Raw genomic sequence first — 19,717 nt, 5'->3', positions numbered from 1 at the left:
CTACCTGGGTTGGTGTAAAGCTGGCTTTCCACTGTTTTTCCAATACACTGCAGTTTAATGGCTTGCAAGGAATCGTCTACGTGCATGATGGTCGGCAGACTGCCCAGAGTATCCTGAACCAAGTTGGCCACTTCCCGGACATCAAACAGCTTCAACAGTTCTGAGTACACAGCTGGGAAGGAGCTCAGGAACACAGCCTTAAAAAGCAGAAGAAGCTGAAATCAACTCCCAGTTACATCAGGAGAAGCAACCTGCAAACCATCAGGAAGTTTAAGGATGGTGACAATTATTTTTGAATGGCAGGAAAACGAATGTTAAATTGTTCAGTTATACCTATAAGCAAAAAGGACAAACATTTGAAAAACAAAATAATAAAGTATAGTAGAATAGGGCAGTTTTTTGAAATGCACAGAGAAAAAAATAAAACTAGGTGATTATGGAAAATCATTGACATTAGCAGAATGATAGGCAAAAATCTCATAGACTCAGCAAAACAGCATAATCAAATGACAAGAATGTTCCAGCAAGAGCTGCTTAGCAGTGACTCATATTTCTTTCCGTTATTGGAGAAGCTTTCTGAGGTGCTCATTTAAATCTCATTTATCTTTAAGAAATTAAATACGCTATTCCCCAAAGAAACCAATTTGTGATTTAAGAAAAAACACAGGAATGGAGCATCGGAAGACCTGGGTTATATGTAGTACTAGTTTTGTTTCTAATCAGTTCCATAACCTTGAACAAATCATTTCAGCTCATGAGGTTTTAAGTTCATGATTTGTAAGATAATCACTGGAACAACCCCTTCGGTTGATACAAGGTCTACTGTAAACAAAGAACTGTGAGTGCAGACCAAGAATAGTATTTTAATTACTATTGATTATATTTATTTGAAAGGCAGACAGAGAGAATGAGAGGGCTCCCATCTGCTAATTCACTCTCCAAACACACAAACTGACCAAGGCTGAACCAGGCACAAGTCAAGAGTTGGAAACTCAATCCAGATTTCCCATGGGGGTGTCAACAGCCAAAGCACTTGAGCCATCAACTGCTGCCTTCCCAGACCCACATTAGCAGGAAACTGGAATTAGGGCAGATCAGGACTTGAACCCAGGCATTACAACTGGGGAAGTGGCACCCCAAGCAGCATCTGAACTGCTACACTAAAAGCCTGTCCTTAATTACAGTATTTTTTATGTAAATAAAGAACTCTGATAACTATTTTCTATGAAGAAAATAAGATGCTAATATCAACTCCTAAGGGGCATCCTAAAAAACTGGGCTAGGGTTGTATATCAAAACAAACAAACTCAGCCTTTAAAAATTCCATAAAAGGAGGGTATTGGGAGTAAGAGTGGACCAGCTTTTCCCTACGGGGAGAAGGAGGCACTGATATGCTGAGATTCAACTGTAGCTGGAAAGTAGGTCGAGTCTACATGTGCTGATAATTCAAACATGAGATCAAATTCAAATTCAAGGATTTTAGTACTTCTCTATGAAGCAGCAGCAAAAATATGTGGAAGAGCCATGACCTGGTTTTGTGCCAGAGCCACCACAGTGCTAACGGGGTGCAGTCAACAGTTACGCTCCTTGTCTCCTGAAAACTGTAAATTTACTGAAATATATTTAAAGCCAATAACTTGGTATTCCCTGTTAAAGATTACATGTAGATAACTTTCATTTCAGTCTGTAAAGAACTGAATCAGATAAAGTTTAACAAAATAAAATGAGTCCAGCTTTCTTATTTCTGAAAAGTCAGTTAAGTCATTTTCCCCTAGGTATCCCTTAATTTATCCATTTTTTTCTTTATACTGCTTTGTTTAAAAAAAATGCTACAGTGAAAGATAGATTTATAATACTACTACTACTAAATAGGATAAAGGAACAAGAACCCTGTGATGACAGCAGAAAAATGGCTGTATTATAACAAGCTAAGGGTTTCTGCTGCAAATAAAAAGAAAAGTCCAATTTAGTTTTGACTGTTCTGGTAGCTAAGACAAAAAAAAAAAAAAAAAAAAAAAGGAAGATAATTTGTAGCATAGTCTTGGGCCACTACTCCTTCTCCTTTTGTCAGTCTTCTGGGGATTCTAGGACTGGGAGTCTGTCCATGCAGTGGGTAACCAGGAGTCACTGCTACACCAGCTGAGGTGGCCCTTAGTCCACTCTGAGCAGGGCTACCACGGAAAATGTTATCAGAGAATCTGGTTCACACCTCAGCTAAATGAACCTCTCCAGGAGAACCAGGATGGATCTCTACTGATCCCACCTGAAGGATTGTTGGAGAGCTGCTCTGCCTTCAGGTGACGGGACTAGCCCACAGTTGCAGCCCACATGGAAAAATACAGAATGGAGCAAGGAAACTGGGTTTCTACCTTTAAGGCAGCCCAATAATAGAATTTGGACCAATGGATTAACTTGACTGTGGATATGGTAGGCAGAATTCTAATATGACTCTCATGATCTCTGCCCCTACCTGTTGTTCCTACAATTACATTGTATTACAGGGTAAAAGAGACTTTGCTGACATAATGGAAGGTACTAATCAGTTGACCTTAAAAGATAGATTACCCAGGTGGGCCTAACCTAATCACAGGAGCCTCTGAAACAGAGTTTTCTCTGGTGGAAGCAGAAAGAGTTTTCAGAGAGATTCAAAGAATGAGAAGAATTCAACACACCATCATTGGCTGTGCAGATGCAGTGGCCATGTATCAGGGATACAAGTGGCCTCTGAAACCTGGGAATACCTCTTCCCTTTCCCCCAGCCACAGATGACAGTCATCCAGGAAGTAGGACTTCTGTCTTGGGAACACTAGGACATCAATTTCTGCTAAAAAATCATGGATGCACATTCTCTGGAGCCTCCAGATAGGACGCCAAAGCCAACACCTTGATTTTGGTATTAGTAGACCCTGAGCCAAAACCCAGCCAATCCTGTCCAGACCTCTAGCCTACGAAACTGACAACTAATAAATAAGACTTCTTAAAGCCAATAAATAAAAGTTGTTCTAAGCTTGCAGTCCCTATGAAGCAACTGAAAACTGAAAGACAGGATACCCTGCTTCTTTGAAGAGAGGTGTGGGAGTAAAAAGGAAACCTCACATGAAAAGAGGTATGTAGCATTCCCCTTTGTCCCAAAATACACAGGGGCAAAGCTCCTGTTGCTTGATAAAACAAAACAAAACAACAAAAAACAAAACCAGAAACTAACCATTTCATCATTTTATATGAATTTTTTCTTAGCATCAAACTAAAAATTATTGCATCTGAATTTACAAGCAAGAGATATTGCACAGAATGACAGAGAATGACTTCAGCAGAGTTTATGAGGCTATTCCGAAACATTATGTATACACTTTATATGTTACCTCTTATTTCAAAACTAAGAGCAAGAAAAATCAAATATGATTCTTTAGAGATTCTTTGGTTGTGGAATTGAACAATCTTTGATTGCTGGATACAACCTAGGGAATCAAGAGCAGAGGTAGTCAGGATTTGCAGATACAAAAGCAGAGTTTCTCTACTCTGCTGTAGCATGGTAGCTCATGTCACTTTAAGAAGATCATTATGATTCAGTGGAAATACCTGTACAATTAAGTCTACAGAAGGAAATGATCTGTTCAGTACATATGAAGTAAGAAACCATGATGTGAGATTATTCTTAAGAGTCAGAAAATCTTTTTCAGATGTGAATTAGGCAAGTTTTATCACTATAACTGGTATAGATGGAAAAGAAAAAGTTCAGGGTGAAAATTCAAGTTTTGAATTACTTTTGTAGAAGACATAAACTTCTGAGAACACTGATATCAACAAATCCAGGGTCAGCCTGTGGGATTATCCTTCTCAGATATCAACTGTTTTAAGCATGGTATGTTTAGTGGGCAATTTGGGACTGAAGTCAGTAGTACAGGGATTGCACTGTTGACTCCAGAGGCCAAAATGACAGACATTTTTGGAGCCTGGGCTGTGCTCTTGCCCAGATGGTAGATGACGCCGCTGCTGCAAAGTGGGTCAGGAACAGCCCCTAAAGAGTCTAAAAGTATGACACTGTTATCAGAGGGCTGGTACATTTCTGTAGCTTTGCAATTCTACACTATACCTTCCATATGTCACATGGCACCAAATTAGAACGACACTGCTACGGATTGAGTTTGGTCTTCTAATCTCCCAATTTTAGGTCTTAGTTCTCAGATAGCATAATCTCTGGTCTCCAGGGGGATGGTAAGAGGCTGCTTCTCTCTGTGACATGTTTTCCATCAAATCATTAGAATTAAAAGTATACAAAGAGAATTAAGATCATATGGAAAAAGATAATCAGAATTATCTCTTAGGATACGTTCAAGGTCATGCTATTTGGAAAGTGGATGGATTCTGGTCTCAGAAGAAAACAGACAGACACGTGGGGCCACTCCAGATAATAGAATCTGGCAGCAGCAGCTCAGCAGTGGTCTTGTAAGATCAGTCCCAGGATGATTAGGGTCAAGTTAAATAAAGCACAACAACACCAGAATCTGGCCAAGTCCAAGACAATGATTCTCAAGCTGATAGATTAAAATGCAGCGTGAAGCTTGGGGAAAGCAACAGACTGGCTCTCATGAAATTTCTTCCCCAAGGCTGATGGTGACAGTGCATCCAGTCATTAGTGTATCTTCAGCTGGATGGAAATGAGGCTGATGCAAACAATGGCTCCACCACACAGACAGTAAAGTGTCTGGGGAAAGGCAAGTCCCCTTCTACTCGGGTGGCATTGAGAAGGTGGGAGATTTTAAGTCTGTTCCTAAAGATGGTTAAGCTACAAAGAGAAACTGCAGCTATAGCTTTCTAGTGGAGAAAACATTCAATTATGCTGCTGTGCAAGAATAAGCAAGTTACACTCGTAGTTTTCTTCTGTTCAGCAGAGATGAATAAAATTACCTGGGACTGAGACAACGCTCCAGACCCTTTGCTCTCTTGTGAAAGGAAGAAGCGGACGGACATGAGGAGCTCCTGAATGCAGCAGCGGAACTCCTCTTCATTCTGCCCACCAGTGGCCAGGGAGAAGAGCCTTCGAGACTGCACTATGTATTTAAAAATGTACTCTTGTGCCTTAAAATGAAAATTTTACAAGTTAGCTTCCAAGGACGTCAAGGGTGTAAAATGATATGACATAAATAACCCATGGTATAGCATTAGACTTCTAAATTGTTGATTTAAACACTAAGGGCCTGTGAAGTTTTTGAATGGTATTTATGTGCAGAGGAAAGAGTCGTTTTCCTCTAATGGAAGAGAAATTTACACAGCTTTGAAACATTCTTTATAATTCTGGAGAGTGATGAGCACTAAGAGATTTCGATCCTCAGAAGGTTCTTTAATTTAGCCAACAAGAGAAAACAGGTTTTTAAAAATGCTTTTTCTTGGTAGGTCCTATTCCCATTTAGCATTTTACCCTCAATCAGACCAAAATGATAAATATATAATTAACAAAATGCTTTTATTTTACTTTCTTTGAATTTATTTGTTTGAGAGGCAGGCAGATACACACACACAAGCTACAGAAAACTCCTTTCCACTGACTGACTCCTTAAATGCCCAAAACGGATTGGGATGAGGCTGGGCCTGGGTGGCAGCTGGGAGCCAGGAGTCAGGAGCCAGGAACTGAGTCTAGGTCTCCCAAGTGAGTGGCAGGAACACTACTGGAGCCATCACAGATGTCTCCCAGGTCTGCATTAGTGGAAAACTGGAGTCAGGTGCCTGAGCTGGGTACTGAGTCCAGCTACTTCAACGTGGGGCATAGGTACCTTAACCAATAGGTCTAACACCTGTCCCAAACAAAATGGTTTTCTTATAAAATGTATACATTATCTATTGGTATCTGCTGATACCAAAGAGGATGACATCCAATAACAGGAATCAGAAGATGGCTAGGGCTGTGACTGGAAAATGCCTTCCAGAATTATTTTTTTTTTTAGCAAGTTTGCAAGTAGACATTAGCATCTCTATATACAGTTGAGCATACTGGGCCCAGAGGTATAGGCAGTGTTGAGTCACAAGCCCTAGCAAAACTTGACTTCACCATTGTGAGCCCTGCTAAGCCACTCTACTCTCTCTTAAAATTTAAGGTAAATGGTTCTCAGATGGTCTCTGTTGGGTCAGGAGAACCAAGAACCAGAAACTTCTAAGCTTCACTGCTCATCTGTCATCCTTTCTCATAAGTCCTCCCTCCCCTGACAATTCTAGACTTCAATTCAAGTGTTCTGGAGCCCAGAGAAGCAAGGATCCAATCCTGAGCAAGTTCCAGTGGACAAGCCTGGCAAAGATCCCTTCAAATCTCATTAGCTCTGGAGCAGCCATAAGCTGATTAAGATACTTGAATTGAAATGTCAGTGATATGTCAGCACTGGTTACTGTCAGTGAGTGGGTGGCCAATGAGTTTAACGTCACCCTGTCACAGCTTGGCTGAACTGTATCATCCGCCATCTCTCGTGTGTTTTTACCTTCAGCACCTCCTGGATGTGCTCCTGGCGCTCTGCTTCTGTGATCCTGTCCACATACCACTTGAGCACTTTGATGAGATCTCTGAAACACAGGGAGCAGCATGTTTAATGTTTAAATCCCAAGTGAATGCCAACAAATCCAATACTTGTCATATGAGGAGTCTTCTTTTCCTATCAGCTCTCATATTTATTTGCAGTATGGTGTAATTTTTTCTAAATCTGCAGCTCAACATCATTGTCCCTTTTTGAAGCATAACACAGAGACAACATCCCCTCCCTTTGAGACCAGACCCCCTATTCTGGACATATTCCACCAGTCACGTTTCTGGCAAGACTCCTAAATGGGTAAACACAGACATCAAAGAAATGGACACTGCCTAAGCAAATGCCTGGAAATATTACTGTAGCAGACAATGTGAATTGGGATTTCCTGCCCAGTGGCCGGGTAAACAATGGAATATCATCAGGCTTCAGAGAAAGAGGGTGTCGGGCGGGATGAATGCAACCTCTCCCCTCCAAGTTATACTCATAGACGTGAAAAGCCAATTCTATGACCTGTCAGAAGAGTAGCGCTTACTGTCAAGGTGTGCTTAGAAGGAGAATTTCTAGAAAAGTAGTCTTTTCAAAAGAAATACAACAAATCCCCCCCGAACCCCAGTTCTCAAGATTACAGTCTTGCTACCTTGCACATTGGGCAGTTTTTGGTTTCTAGGAAACAGTTCACACAGCAATGTTTGTCTCAGTCAGAGAAGAATCCTTGAATGTTCCAGTAGATAAGTGCTGCTTTAAGGACAAAATCTCAGTGAGTTTCTGACCACCCACAGCCAGAGAGGATTCCACAGGCCTCGTCTGTCTGGTTAAGACTGACTCTCCTGCCTTCTCAGCCTACTTGAAACATCAGATATTACATTCTTGTTCATTAGCTTCCAATGGCCATCTCAGTTGCAAGAAGTGCTCTTCTTCCTCTTGGACCCTGGGTGTTAGGCCCAGTGGGCCAACATTTCAAAACTATTCCTACTGATACATTTCACCCTCTACAAAAAGTCATGTTGTATTTGGCTGCTGTGGCCATCTGGGGTTAAACCAATGGATAGAGGTTATTTGGAGGAATGACACAGAAAGGCTGCTGCCTTCTGGCATTTATCAAGCAGGCCCCAGCTGGAGCAAAACATTACTTATTCACTCTTAGCCTTCCTGGCACAATCTGAGCTGATAGGAAAGGAAGAGAAATTAAAATGGCAGCAACCATCAAAGGGCAGATTCCAGCGATTCAACTGCTTGAGGCCAGAGACCAAGTCTTCACATTATCACCACCAAGAAAGAGTTGTCCAATGGTATCCACAGGGGATTGGTTCTAGGACACCCTTGTAGATACTAAAATCTGCAGATGCTCTGTTCTTACATAAATGGTATAGTATTTGCATAAAATCTATGTATATCATCCTGTATGCTTTAAATCATCTCATCTCTAGATGGCTCAGAATTCCTAGCACGATGCAGATGCTACATAGATACTTGTTACACTGCATTGTCTAGGGAATAAGGACAGGAAAACCATTCTGAACATATTTAGCAGTTACATTATTTTTCCAAATATTTTTGAGTTGTGGCTGTTTGAATCTGGGCACATGTAACCTCTGGATACAGAGGCCCAACTAAACAGTGCCTGGCACGCAGCCGGCACTTAGTGAATATTAACAGATGAACGGATGAATGATGTCAAACAGGTATGAAGGCAAAGTATGTATTCTATGAGTCCTTCTTTTTTTTTTTTTTTTTTTTTTTGACAGGCAGAGTTAGACAGTGAGAGAAAGAGAGACAGAGAGAAAGGTTTTCCTTCTGTTAGTTCATCCCCCAAATGGCTGCATGGCCGCACACTGCGGCCGGGGCGCTGCGCTGATCTGAAGCCAGGAGCCAGGCGCTTCCCCCCGGTCTCCCATGCGGGTGCAGGGCCCAAGCACTTGGGCCATCCTCCACTGCCTTCCCGGGCCACAGCAGAGAGCTGGACTGGAAGAGGAACAACCAGGACAGAATCCGGCCCCCAACTGGGAGTAGAACCCGGGGTGCCGGCGCCGCAGGCGGAGGATTAGCCTAGTGAGCTGCGGCACCGGCTGAGTCCGTCTTTCCTTAAATACATCTATCTATAGTCAAGAAGTGCAATGATTAAAAAGATGAAATTTTCAGACATTTTACACCAAAGGATAGCAAATAAAATATAGACATGAAGAGGAAAAACTTTGTATTTTAGGTCTCAGGAACATAATTCAGGTAATTCTTTTCGCCCCTTTAAACAGAACAAGTTCTAGCTATTAAAAAGGGTGTGTGAGCAGGAAAGATACTGTCTCAAGAGACACTTCAGCGCTGTGCCTCATTTCTTCCTAGACACTCTTCTACCTTTTCCTTTAGAGCTGCTTCTGCTTAGAAAAGCTCAGAAGGAACGACTTCTGAACCAATTACAAGGTAAAGCGCCTTACCTGTATGCAAGGGCCCCAGCAAAATGACTCTCAATGTAAGTGTCCATTACAGGTTTAAAGTGATGAAATTTGCTATCTTGCAGCAAGTTTATTATGTGAACCTAAAAAGAAAACTGAGCTTCATAAAACTGAACGCAAATTGGGATTTTTGAGGTTCTTTATAAAACAGACACTTATAGTATCAGGTGCAATACTTCTGAAACCATCTTCTTACAGTCAAGATTGAGAGAAAAACTGCTAAAAGGCTAATGAAATAAATTCGAACTTACCAAAGAATCAAATACTTTAGACCCATATTTTTGGGAATTTTCATCTAAAATTCCAAATAAAGTATCCAGTGTATCCTGAAGAAACTGTTAAAAGAAGTAATCAAGCAATGAATGAAACACCATCAGTCCTTCCCCTCCAAAAGTATATTCTATGAATTTACAAGAGGAGTAATGGAATAGTATTTACCTTCACTATCTCTGAGCCATCGATTTCTTTTAACTTCGAGAGACAGCCTGTGATCTTGTCTGGGTGGGTTCTCCATTTCAAAAGATCAAGCATATCACCTTTCCAAACAGAAAAGGAAGATTAATCACCACAACACAGCAGCCTCTCGTGTCAAAGTGTTCTACAGGTGAAGGTTGAGTTCTTAAACATCTGGTGACCACCTTGCCCAATGGCTCATATCACTGGTTCCTAATGATTCTGACTAACCCTCTCCAGGATGACATTTATTTCAGTGGATTCTAATTATTCCCTTCAGGGGGAGAAGTTGCTTAGACCAAGGAGTCCTTCTTAAAGTCCTTGACTAACTGTGCTTTCCATGTGTTCTCTATCTTCCTATTATAGTAGTGCATTTATTTGTCTATATCCCAACTGGACAGTAAACTCCAAGAAAAAAAAAAAACATGCTGAACTTGATATTCGTGTATTTCCAGCACCAAGAACAGAAGCGAGCAGGAGTCAAACATTTGTGGAGTAATTTTCTGCACCCTCCTGGTAAGATGAGAGTTCTTGAGAGCTGGGAACCTGTTTTATTCATGATTGGATTCCCAGCCCACAGTTTTCTCCGTGGCAACCAATCCTACCCAGCAACAACAGTCTTGTTGACAATGGAACCCAAACCGTGCAAGATTACAAGGTCTCTGCACAATGACAATAGGCCCAGTGAATTGTCAGTTCATCTAGTGAGATGCCGGATCTGACAGTGCCAGCTCTGGACCTCCATGCAGCTGCCTTCCATTCCCGATTTCGGGCAAGCACAGCCCCAGACCTTCAGTGTTCTCCCTTTAGCAAACTGATGTGTGGGCCCTGAATCCAACAAGTCCTAGGAGAATCTCTTCACCTGGGGAGGGAATAAACTCTTCCCTCATCTTTCTTGGGCAGAAGCTAGAAGGGTGTTGGAGCTGGGGTGCCAGCTTCATTAGTCATCAAAGAGAGTGAGTGGGTAGTGGTGGCTTCAGGAGGCCAGGGAAAGTGGTGAGAACCACGAAGGGGCCTGCAGAGCAGGAATGCACAGAGCAGGGCAGGCTTCTGTGCTCACGTGGCTGGGATGCCAGGAGGATTTTTCCGTGGGGAAGAGTAAAGAACTCACTGCAAAGCACTTGTTTAGGAGAAAGCCTGATTAAGACTTGCTGAGACCAACAGAGAAACTAAACACCAAAAAACAAAAACAAAACAAAACCCCCCAAAACAATCAGAAAACCCCAAGCAATCAAGGAAGTAGTTAAGAGGAGAAAGAAAACACAGATGTAGTGAACAGAAATGAGAAAATGCATACAAATCAACGGAAGATGGAGAAGCCATCTCCACTAAAGCCAGATTTGGGAGAGAAACTCCCCAAAGGATTTAACAGTAACAAATTTCACATGAAATAGGAATGTTTGCCCACAACAAATGGGGATAAGAGAAGGAGAGGGATTTAGAATGAGAAAAAAATGGGAGAATTTTTAAAATATGCAATTGGTGATTTCATAACCAAAAATTCTTGAAAATGTTTAATATTCAAATCTAACTCAGAAGCCCTGGGGGCAGGATTGAAAACTTTTTAACAGTGATTGGTTATATTTGGAATATCAGCGATTGCCACAGAGTGAGACTCAGGCTGACGTGGGCAGGGCTCTATTATGCTCCCTGTCTATGTGCTGCCTCCCTCCTTCCTCCCTCCTTCTTCCTGCATTGCTCCCCCCCAGGCACCTTCTTTTTCATAATCCCTCCATGCATTTCCCCCTGCCAGTCACTCCTCACTTCCCACTCCACCTCCACCCCTGCCCTCTCACTCCTTCCTTCCCCCGCCTGCCCTCCTTCCCTTCCCTTTGAAGGGGAGGGCCGGGCTCTCTGCCCAGCAGGAGGGGTGTGGGGAGGTAGGAAGTGGCTCCATTGACCACAAGGTGGCACCGCAGAAGCAGCAGTGGGATACCAGGAGTCCAACCCTCATGAGCAGGGCAGGGAAAGAGATTACAGCTATCCTAACAATCAGATCAGGGTGGGACCGTCTATCTTTCCTGCCAGAAGACTGACAAGTCTCCAGACTGCTCACAATGGAGCGGTGAGACTAGGTAAATTACCATCTCCCATGTCTGAATTTTAGCCCCTGGAAGATATGTTGGCTTCAAACCACTATTAACAACATGAATTTTCTATATTCCCATTCAATAAATACTTATTAAGCATGGACTATGTGCCCAGCTATGAATATCTATAAAAACAGGTGGATGACATGATCTGTACTTTTAGGAAATTAAAAACCTCTACTTGATCTAGCAATTGCAGGTGTTCAGCTCAGTGCTGTGGCCTGGTATCCTATCCATGAACAATGCTGGGCAACAGAGAGTGGAGAGATATACTCTAGGCATCATGAAACACAAATCTGCTCTAATGAACTGTTTGGAGAGACTACATAACTTATTAAATGCCCAATTGGAGAGGAAATGGGATTTGTATATTTTCCAAATCAAGTAAAATGCATGCACAGCAGTTTAATCCCAATTTGGAACTGTATTATTCCACAGAGATATGTGTCTGGCACATAAATATCAAAAAAATCAACTAACTTCCTTCTTTCCATTTTGCAAAACATGGTATTCATTCCCTTGGCTCATTTTGAGCTGTCTTACATTGACAAGGGTAATCAAAGTCAAAATGGCAATTAAGTGTTTATCAATCTCCAAAAATGAGCCAGGCATTGCACAGAATTCTGATTCTGCTTCCACATAGGGAATATAATATAATGATTTCTTGAACAATTTACCTAATCAGATGCACCCGAAAATGTTCTCTGCTTTTGCAAAGTAGCAAGTTGCATTTTCAGCATTTGGTTCCCTCCGTCCTAAATTCATGATTCTATCTAACATCTTAAATCCTACAACTAGAACGCATTTAGGAGTCAGGGCCAAGTGTTTTGATGACAAAGAATCTTTTGTCAGGCTTACTTGTGTGGTAGCTAATGCCTCCCAAAAGCATTCATATCCTAATTTCTGAAAATTGTCAACATGTGTACTTTATCTGGCAAAAGACTCCACAGATGTAATTAAATTAGAGATCTTAAAATAAGGATTTTTACACTGGATTATACAGCCCAGTGTAATCACAATGGTTCTGTTAGGTAGAAAGTCAGATATGAGCTTATGTGTGTGTGTGTGACAAAGGCCTAGAGAGAAGATGTCTATGTCCAGCTTATGCATCTCAAAGTCATCCCGATAACGTTTCAGGGGCAGCCCAGTATTTGCATCCTGCCTTGCCCCCTTCTACCCGATAACCTGCCAGGTGGGGGTCCCTGCCCCTTCTGCCTGATAATCTTCCAGCTGCAGCCCAGTATCTGCATTTCAAATACCCTGCTCTGGATCCTGATTCTCCAGGAGGTCTTGCTCACCCTTCCTCTAACTCAGAGTGGTGCCAGCCAGGCTTCCCCCTGTCTCGTAACTTCAGGGGAAAACTCAGATAGGAGTTTTTAGTATTTACATCCATAAAGTCTTTTGTTTCAGGAGGAGATGTGTGAAGACAAAGATCCATCTCCTTAAAAACCCCCGGCCTCAACGGGACTGTGCGCTCAGCCCTCTGCCTCTCTGCTGAGCCGTCCGCCTGGCCTGGCCAGGTGTACTCTCTCCACTCAACCATGTAACCTTGCTCTCCCTGTTTGAGTGACTGGGCACTCTCTCTCAGGTTCTGTCTGGAGAGGTGCCCATCCATTCTTACGGATGTCCCTTCCCAAATAAACCTTGCTATGTTACTTTCCACTACTCTCTGTCTCACACCTGAATTCTTTTTTTCGTGAAGACAAGAACCCTGCCATTCACCGGTAACAGTTCTTTAAAGATGGAAGAGGGCCAGAGTTAGAGATGTGAAAATGCTTTGCTGCTGGCTTTTTTTTTTTTTTTTAAGATTTTATTTATTTATTTGAGAGGTAGAGTTATAGACAGAGAGAGGGAGACACAGAGAGAAGATCTTCCATCCACTGGTTCACTCTGCAAATGGCCAAGCACTTGGCCATCTTCCACTGCTTTCCCAGGCCATAAGCAGAGAAAGAGCTACTTTGGAAGAGGAGCAGCCAGGACAGGAACTGGCGCCCAAAAGGCTTAGTCTACTATGCCTCAGCTGCTGGCTTTGAAGACAGATGGCAGTCTTGAGGACAAGGACTGCAGGCAGCCTATAGAAAGTAGGAAAGGTAAGAAAAAAAATTCTGCCCTGGAGTCTGAAAGAAATGCAGCCCTTTTGAAACTCTGTAAATGTCCAGGAACAGGAGATTGTTTTATGCTGTTATTTATTTATTTATGAATGAGACAGAGAGAAGAGAGGAGGGGGGAGAGAGAGCGAGAGCGAGAGAGAGAGAGCTGGGACTGGGATGGGCAGAAGCAGCAGCAGAGAGTTAGGAGGTGCTAGGTCTGTCAGGTGGGTAGCAGGGATCCAATTACTTCAGCCATTGCTGTTGCCTCCCAAGGCACATATCACCAAGAGTAAGGAGCTGCAGCCAGGAACTAACTCGGGCACTCCAATATGGGACATGGGTATCTTAACAACTAGGTTCAGGGTTTTTTTTTTTTTTTTTTTTTTTTTTTTTTAGAAAGATTCAATACCTTATTATGCAGCAATTATTCCCAATATAATCAATCTAGTTTATTAATACAATACTCAGGATGTTGGCTGGAAGCCTTACATGGCAATCATGAAGAACTCAAAATATTTACTTCCTCCATTTCAGGCCATGCTTTCACAACAATTTGCCAAGGATAGGGTTTGCTTTATTAATCATAACTTGCTAAACAGTCAGTGACATAAAAAGTAATGCTAGAACAGAAAAGCAATATCCATCTCATTAAACAAAAAACAGCCTTTAATCTAGAGTCTGCAATTAGCACTGTTTATGGAGCTATAAAAAAAAGAGATTAAGGTGGTGGTGTTTTTTTCTAAAGCAGCTGAGTTTTGATGATTTCTTGGATCCAATGCTGGGAGAATTTGGAAGTCCTCGTTAAATTGCATGCATTCAACAGATCCTTGGGTTAACAACTGTTTTCCATTTTACTGGAAAGCACAAACAAAAGGATCAACAATTTTTCTAGTGCAAAGTTCTTAAATATAATTGCTGACTTAAATAAATTGCTGACTGTGCCCACCAACATTGACATGAACACGCAGGTACAGGGGCCTTCAGATAAAACAGTTGTTGTACATTACCATTTTGTGTGAGCTTTGTGGAACAGAGAAGAGATGTTATCCAAAAAGATTCCTTTGTAGCCTTCATGGCTTGATTATTATTCCCGAGGAAAATGCCCTTGGAAAAGGGAAGTTTGAGGTAGCGGGTAGTATCCTGAAGGTTTGTATTTTCTTCACACTGTGAGAAATATTAAAAAAATAAATTAAAAAGGGAGGGGAAGAGATCTCATAAAAATTATTAAGCATAATTTCCATTTCCAGTGTTTATGAACTGGGAAATATTCCAAGAAGCATTTTAAACAGAATTTGGCTTTTAAGTAACCTGTAATGAAAATCTATTAAAGAATTAAACATGACTTTTAGATCCAGCTTGATGTAAATCTGAGACCCAGCTTTGTCACGTCCGGCGTGAGTGTCAATATCACGTTATTTAACCACTTGGGCTTTCGATTCTGTCTCTAGAACTTCATGGTATTGTTCAAAGAATTACACTGCAGGAAGCCTTTACCACCACCCCTGCTGCATTGGAAATGCCCAGGAAATCATATTCATGGTGACCGGAGCATTTTTAGAAAATGCTTACATTCTTCTAACATGGAGATGGTTAACATCTGAGGTAGTCGGTGAAAGTTCCTTACTTTGAAAGCTGACAACTAAGAAAATAGTCTTTCCAGTCATCTAACAGTCCCACTATGTGAGTGAAATCTGTACTTCACAGAACATGTCAGCACACAAATATAACAGGAATGACAGGCTTAGAAAATAGGATTTCATATCCCTACTTGTCATTGTTTCTGAAGTCAGGGATTGTCACTTAGTGTAACCACCAGGAGAACAGTTGATGAAGAAGGATGTTTATAAGATGTCAGCACAGTGAGACACAGATTACTTCCCACTGGCGACAGGACAGACAGAACAGCGCATGAGGGGTCTGGCTGTGATCACATCTCACCATCTACAGTGTATTCTTACCAGGGGTGCTCAATTTCTGTGTCACAGGAGGCACAAGGGACACAGCAACACATCAAGCAACAGACAGAAGCAAAGGTAGAAGGCGGGACTTCTGGCTATGTCTCTTCCAGAAGAGAGGGGGAGGGGCCAGGGTGAAGCTGCCCCCTACAGTGCTGGCATCCCATTATGGGTACAGGGAGTCCCAGCTGGCTGCTTCTCTTCCCATCTGGCTCTCTGTTACTGCCTGGGAAAGCAATAGAAGATGGCCCAAATCCTTGGGTCCCTGCACCCATGTGGGAGACCCAGAAAAAACTCCTGGCTCCTGGTTTGGATTGGTCCAGCTCCATCCATTGCTGCCATTTTGGGAGTGAACTAGCGGATGGAAGACCTCTCTCTCTCTTTCTCTCTCCCTCCCCCTGCCTCTTGCTTTCTGTAATTCTGCCTTTCAAATAAATAAATAAATCTTAAAAAAAATAAAGGGGGGGAGGGAGCATGGAAGGAGGGGAGGGAAGGGAGGATATGGTGGGAAGCATCGTTATGCTCTTAAAACTGTATATATGAAATACAAAAAAGTTATTGTATAAATTAAAGGAAACAAAAAGCAAAGAAGGAGGAGAGTTTGAGGGAGGGAGGAGGGAAGGGGGGACAAGCATGCTTATTGTCTTAGGATTGTATCTGTGCAATTCATGAAATCTGTTCTCTTTAGAGTAATAAAACTTTAGAAAGGGAACATTCAAAAAAGGGATGTTTGAGATCAAATGGAATATTCTAGATCACACGTAAGAGGAAAGCCTGATGTGACATAAGGTTCTGAATTTGTCCCAATTTTTTTCAGAAATTTGTCAATTGAAATAGTTCTGGATGGGTTTAGTGATTTTAAAAAATTAACCAGAAAGAATATTTAAAAATGTATATTATCTTCCATCATTTACTTAAAAAGATACTCAGAGCATCTAGAAAAATACATACTATATACTAATAGCTAACATCCTTTGGATAGTACAGATGTACTGCTTTTATTTTCATTTATCTGTATACTGTGTTTGTAAAGATAAAAGGTGATTTCACATTAAAAATTTGAGAAAAAAGTTAAGAAAAATAGAGTTTGTATAACTTATTTTGTGTATAAACTTAAACATTCACATGAAATTTATTCCTATAAATGTATTCAAATATTTTCAATACTAGTGTCTTGGTAATGGGCACAAATTTAAGCATAAAATCCCTTTGGTATTCTAGACTGTTTTGGGTGATTCACAAAAGAACTTTTATTTTTAATAATAAATTTTTGGGAAAGACCTCTCTAATGAATTTCAAGCAACAGAATACTGCAAGATGTTCTTACTAGCGCCCCTGCCTGGTAGCAGGAATACCAACATAAAAGTAAAGTCTTCATAATCTTCTTCTAGCACTGCACTCCAAGGGCCCTCATTTATTCCTAGGAGATACTTCATATAGACAGGAAAGTAAATATGATACACATGTATAGTTTAAAGACTTGGGGCCAGCACTGTGGCGTAGCCGGTAAAGCCGCCACTTGCAGTGCCGGCATCCCATATGGGCGCCAGTTCAAGTCCTGGCTCCACTTATGATCCAGCTATTTGCTATGGCCTGGGAAAGCAGTAGAAGATGGCCCAAGTCCTTGGGCCCCTGCACCCATGTGGGAGATCCAGAAGAAGCTCCTGGCTCCTGGCTTCGGATCGGCACAGCTCCGGCCATTGCAGCCAACTGGGGAGTGAACCAACGTATGGAAGACCTTGCTCTTTCTGCCTCTCCTTCTCTCTCTGTGTATCTGTGTAACTCTGACTTCCAAATAAATAAATAAAAATCTTAAAAAAAGACTAATTAGAAAATGAACACTTGAAATGAAATTGGTTAGGCAAAGTGATATTCCATAAGCCTGGATGGCCACCCTCTCCTCTTTAGTCTTGTTTCTGGCATCAGGGCCTGGTATAAGTGAATCACAGTACCCCATACTCACCCTATCCCTTACCTGGATCTGGTATTTGTGGCTAGGCATGTGCTCTGGATTCCCCCTGTAAGTCTAACCACCACTCACTACTGCAGCTAGGGTCTATGCTAAACGCAGTCCAGATATTTGGCCCAAATATTTCTAGGCTCCTCCCCGGGAGCTGGAGCTTGCCCTGGTCAGGAATGCTCCAGCTGTTCACAGAAATTCTGTCATGTCCTGCTTCTTGAGCACCTCTGGCAGAACAGTAGTGTTCTGGCATAATAGCCTCATCCAGTTCAACTGGTTGTCCCCTGTACTGGCCACTTCCATGAGATGTGATGGCTGCATAGTGTCCTCAGGGGTGCTGTGAAGAGAAGACTTGGCTGCCTCGCCTGGATCAGCCATTGTCTCCTAGTCAGTTCCCCAGCTATGGTTCCTATCACTTCTCCCCCAGCCTTGGAGTCTGTGTGAGGCACAGCAGCTTGTCAGGTTCTTACAGCTAAAGTCTTACCTAAGCACAGAACACAGTCGTTAATATGGTCACAAAGGCTCTCTCAAGACCTTCCACAAGAACACTGGTGTGGGGATAGGGGCAGGGCAGGTAGAGGGGGAGGCGGGAAGAAGAGCAAGCAGGGCATTCAGTAAACTAAAACATGGAACCATTCTCTGGTCTCCAGGTACCCTGTGAATTAGAACATTTACCAAGGATTCAAAACAGAAGTTTTCTGGCCATCAGGATGATGCTAGGTATAGGTAGAGTCAGAGTTTGAATCTATTTCTCTTCTTAAGCAATCATGTAGAAAATCTTACAGAATGCTCTTTTATTGTTCTGTGAGGTTTTCAGCATACACCATACAACAAGAGAGATTTTAAAAGCCCTCTAAGTCGTGACCATTGATGAGGAAATTCTAAAGGTCAGGTACTGGTAAGTATTTAGTGTGTACATGTTCTGTCTTCTCATAACAACCCTAGGAGGCAGGATACTATAACCAGAGGTGCTTCTTTGATTTGTTCAATGTCAAAACATTAGTAAAGGTCAGAGCCAGGATTTGAACTAAAGTTTGCATTGACAACTATTTGTGGAACATAACCTCCTTACACAGCTGTTCTAAGTTTTGAGTTTTGCTATAATGAATTTAAAATGTGTTAATTTATAGATACAATACTGAATGGTAGGCATGGATTAAAAAGACCAAAACAATTTCACTTTTTGGGGCTGGTGTTGTAGTGTAGTGGGTAAAGCCACCACCTGCAATCCCTGTAGTTGCCAGTTTATGTCCCGGCTGCTCCACTTCCGATCCAGCTCCCTGCTAATGTGCCTGGGAAAACAGTGGAAGATGGCCCAAGTGTTAGGGACCCTGCCAACAATGTGAGAAACCTGGATGAAGCTCCTAGCTCCTGGCTTTGTCCTGGCCCAGCCCTGCTTTTATGGCAGTCTGGAGAGTGAACCAGCTGATGGAAGATATCTCTGTCTCTCTCTCTATGTGTGTGGATACATATACACACATATATACAAAACCCTTTCAAATAAACAAACAAATAAATCTTTAAAAACCCCAATTTCACTGTTCTTAAAAAACATGTGTGTGCATGTGTGTGTGCATGTGTGCGTGTGCGTGTGTGCGTGTGTGTGTGTGTTTTGCTCCTCGGGGGAGTAGGGCTCAGAGTGATGTGTACAGCTCAAATAATTTCGAATGTAATAAACTCATGGTTGTATGGTAAAGTGGCCAGTCCATGTCTTGAGACCTGGCAGGAAGAAAAGGGGTACAGAGGCAGTGGGTTGAGGAGGGAGCAGGTAGCAGATAAGGCTTGACACAGGAGCTTGGGGTACAACAGGCTGCTGATCATGTGTTCTTTAATGAAGGAATCTACAAAGGAGAAATGGGGTTCAGAAATGGGGAAGAATAGAAAGGGGGTCCAATAGGTAGCTGTATAGGGCAGGAGTACTGTCGTCAAGAATCTAAGCAAAAAGGTTTTCAGCCTCTGAATAGGGGAAGTGTGGAAGCTAGGGAGTCAGGAGGAGTCAAAGGTAAATTCTGGGCATTCTTCACCCAGGAGGAAGAAGGGTCTACAACGTCAGTGAGATTCTGGACTGAGGTATGGCCTGGGGAAAGCAATTCCCCTTTTAGGTGAAAGAGAGACACTAGAGTCAATGAAGCTACCCAAAGGAGGCTACAGTGCATGGTTGGGCACTCCTGCGCTTTGGTCAGAAATATCAAGAGCAGCAAGTGGTGGTT

The 19,717-nt window shown here is 42.1% G+C and overlaps 1 protein-coding gene across 7 annotated transcripts in view; it reads right to left on the bottom strand.

The window, feature by feature from the left end:
- Positions 1-19,717, bottom strand: part of DOCK4 (dedicator of cytokinesis 4) — a 520,558-nt gene that overhangs the window by 150,654 nt on the left and 350,187 nt on the right. For all 7 annotated transcript variants that reach the window (XM_051849661.2, XM_051849660.2, XM_017342765.3 and 4 more), the window contains 7 exons: positions 14,600-14,756; positions 9,398-9,495; positions 9,211-9,294; positions 8,942-9,042; positions 6,468-6,549; positions 4,909-5,079; positions 5-197 (listed from right to left, as the gene is read on the bottom strand). In XM_051849661.2, the coding sequence (XP_051705621.1) occupies positions 5-197; positions 4,909-5,079; positions 6,468-6,549; positions 8,942-9,042; positions 9,211-9,294; positions 9,398-9,495; positions 14,600-14,756 (886 nt within the window). The remainder of the gene's footprint in view (positions 1-4; positions 198-4,908; positions 5,080-6,467; positions 6,550-8,941; positions 9,043-9,210; positions 9,295-9,397; positions 9,496-14,599; positions 14,757-19,717) is intronic.

The sequence above is a fragment of the Oryctolagus cuniculus genome, chromosome 3 (assembly GCF_964237555.1).
Source record: "Oryctolagus cuniculus chromosome 3, mOryCun1.1, whole genome shotgun sequence".
Taxonomy (NCBI): Eukaryota; Metazoa; Chordata; class Mammalia; order Lagomorpha; family Leporidae; genus Oryctolagus; species Oryctolagus cuniculus.
This window is presented reverse-complemented; position numbering and strand designations above follow the sequence as displayed.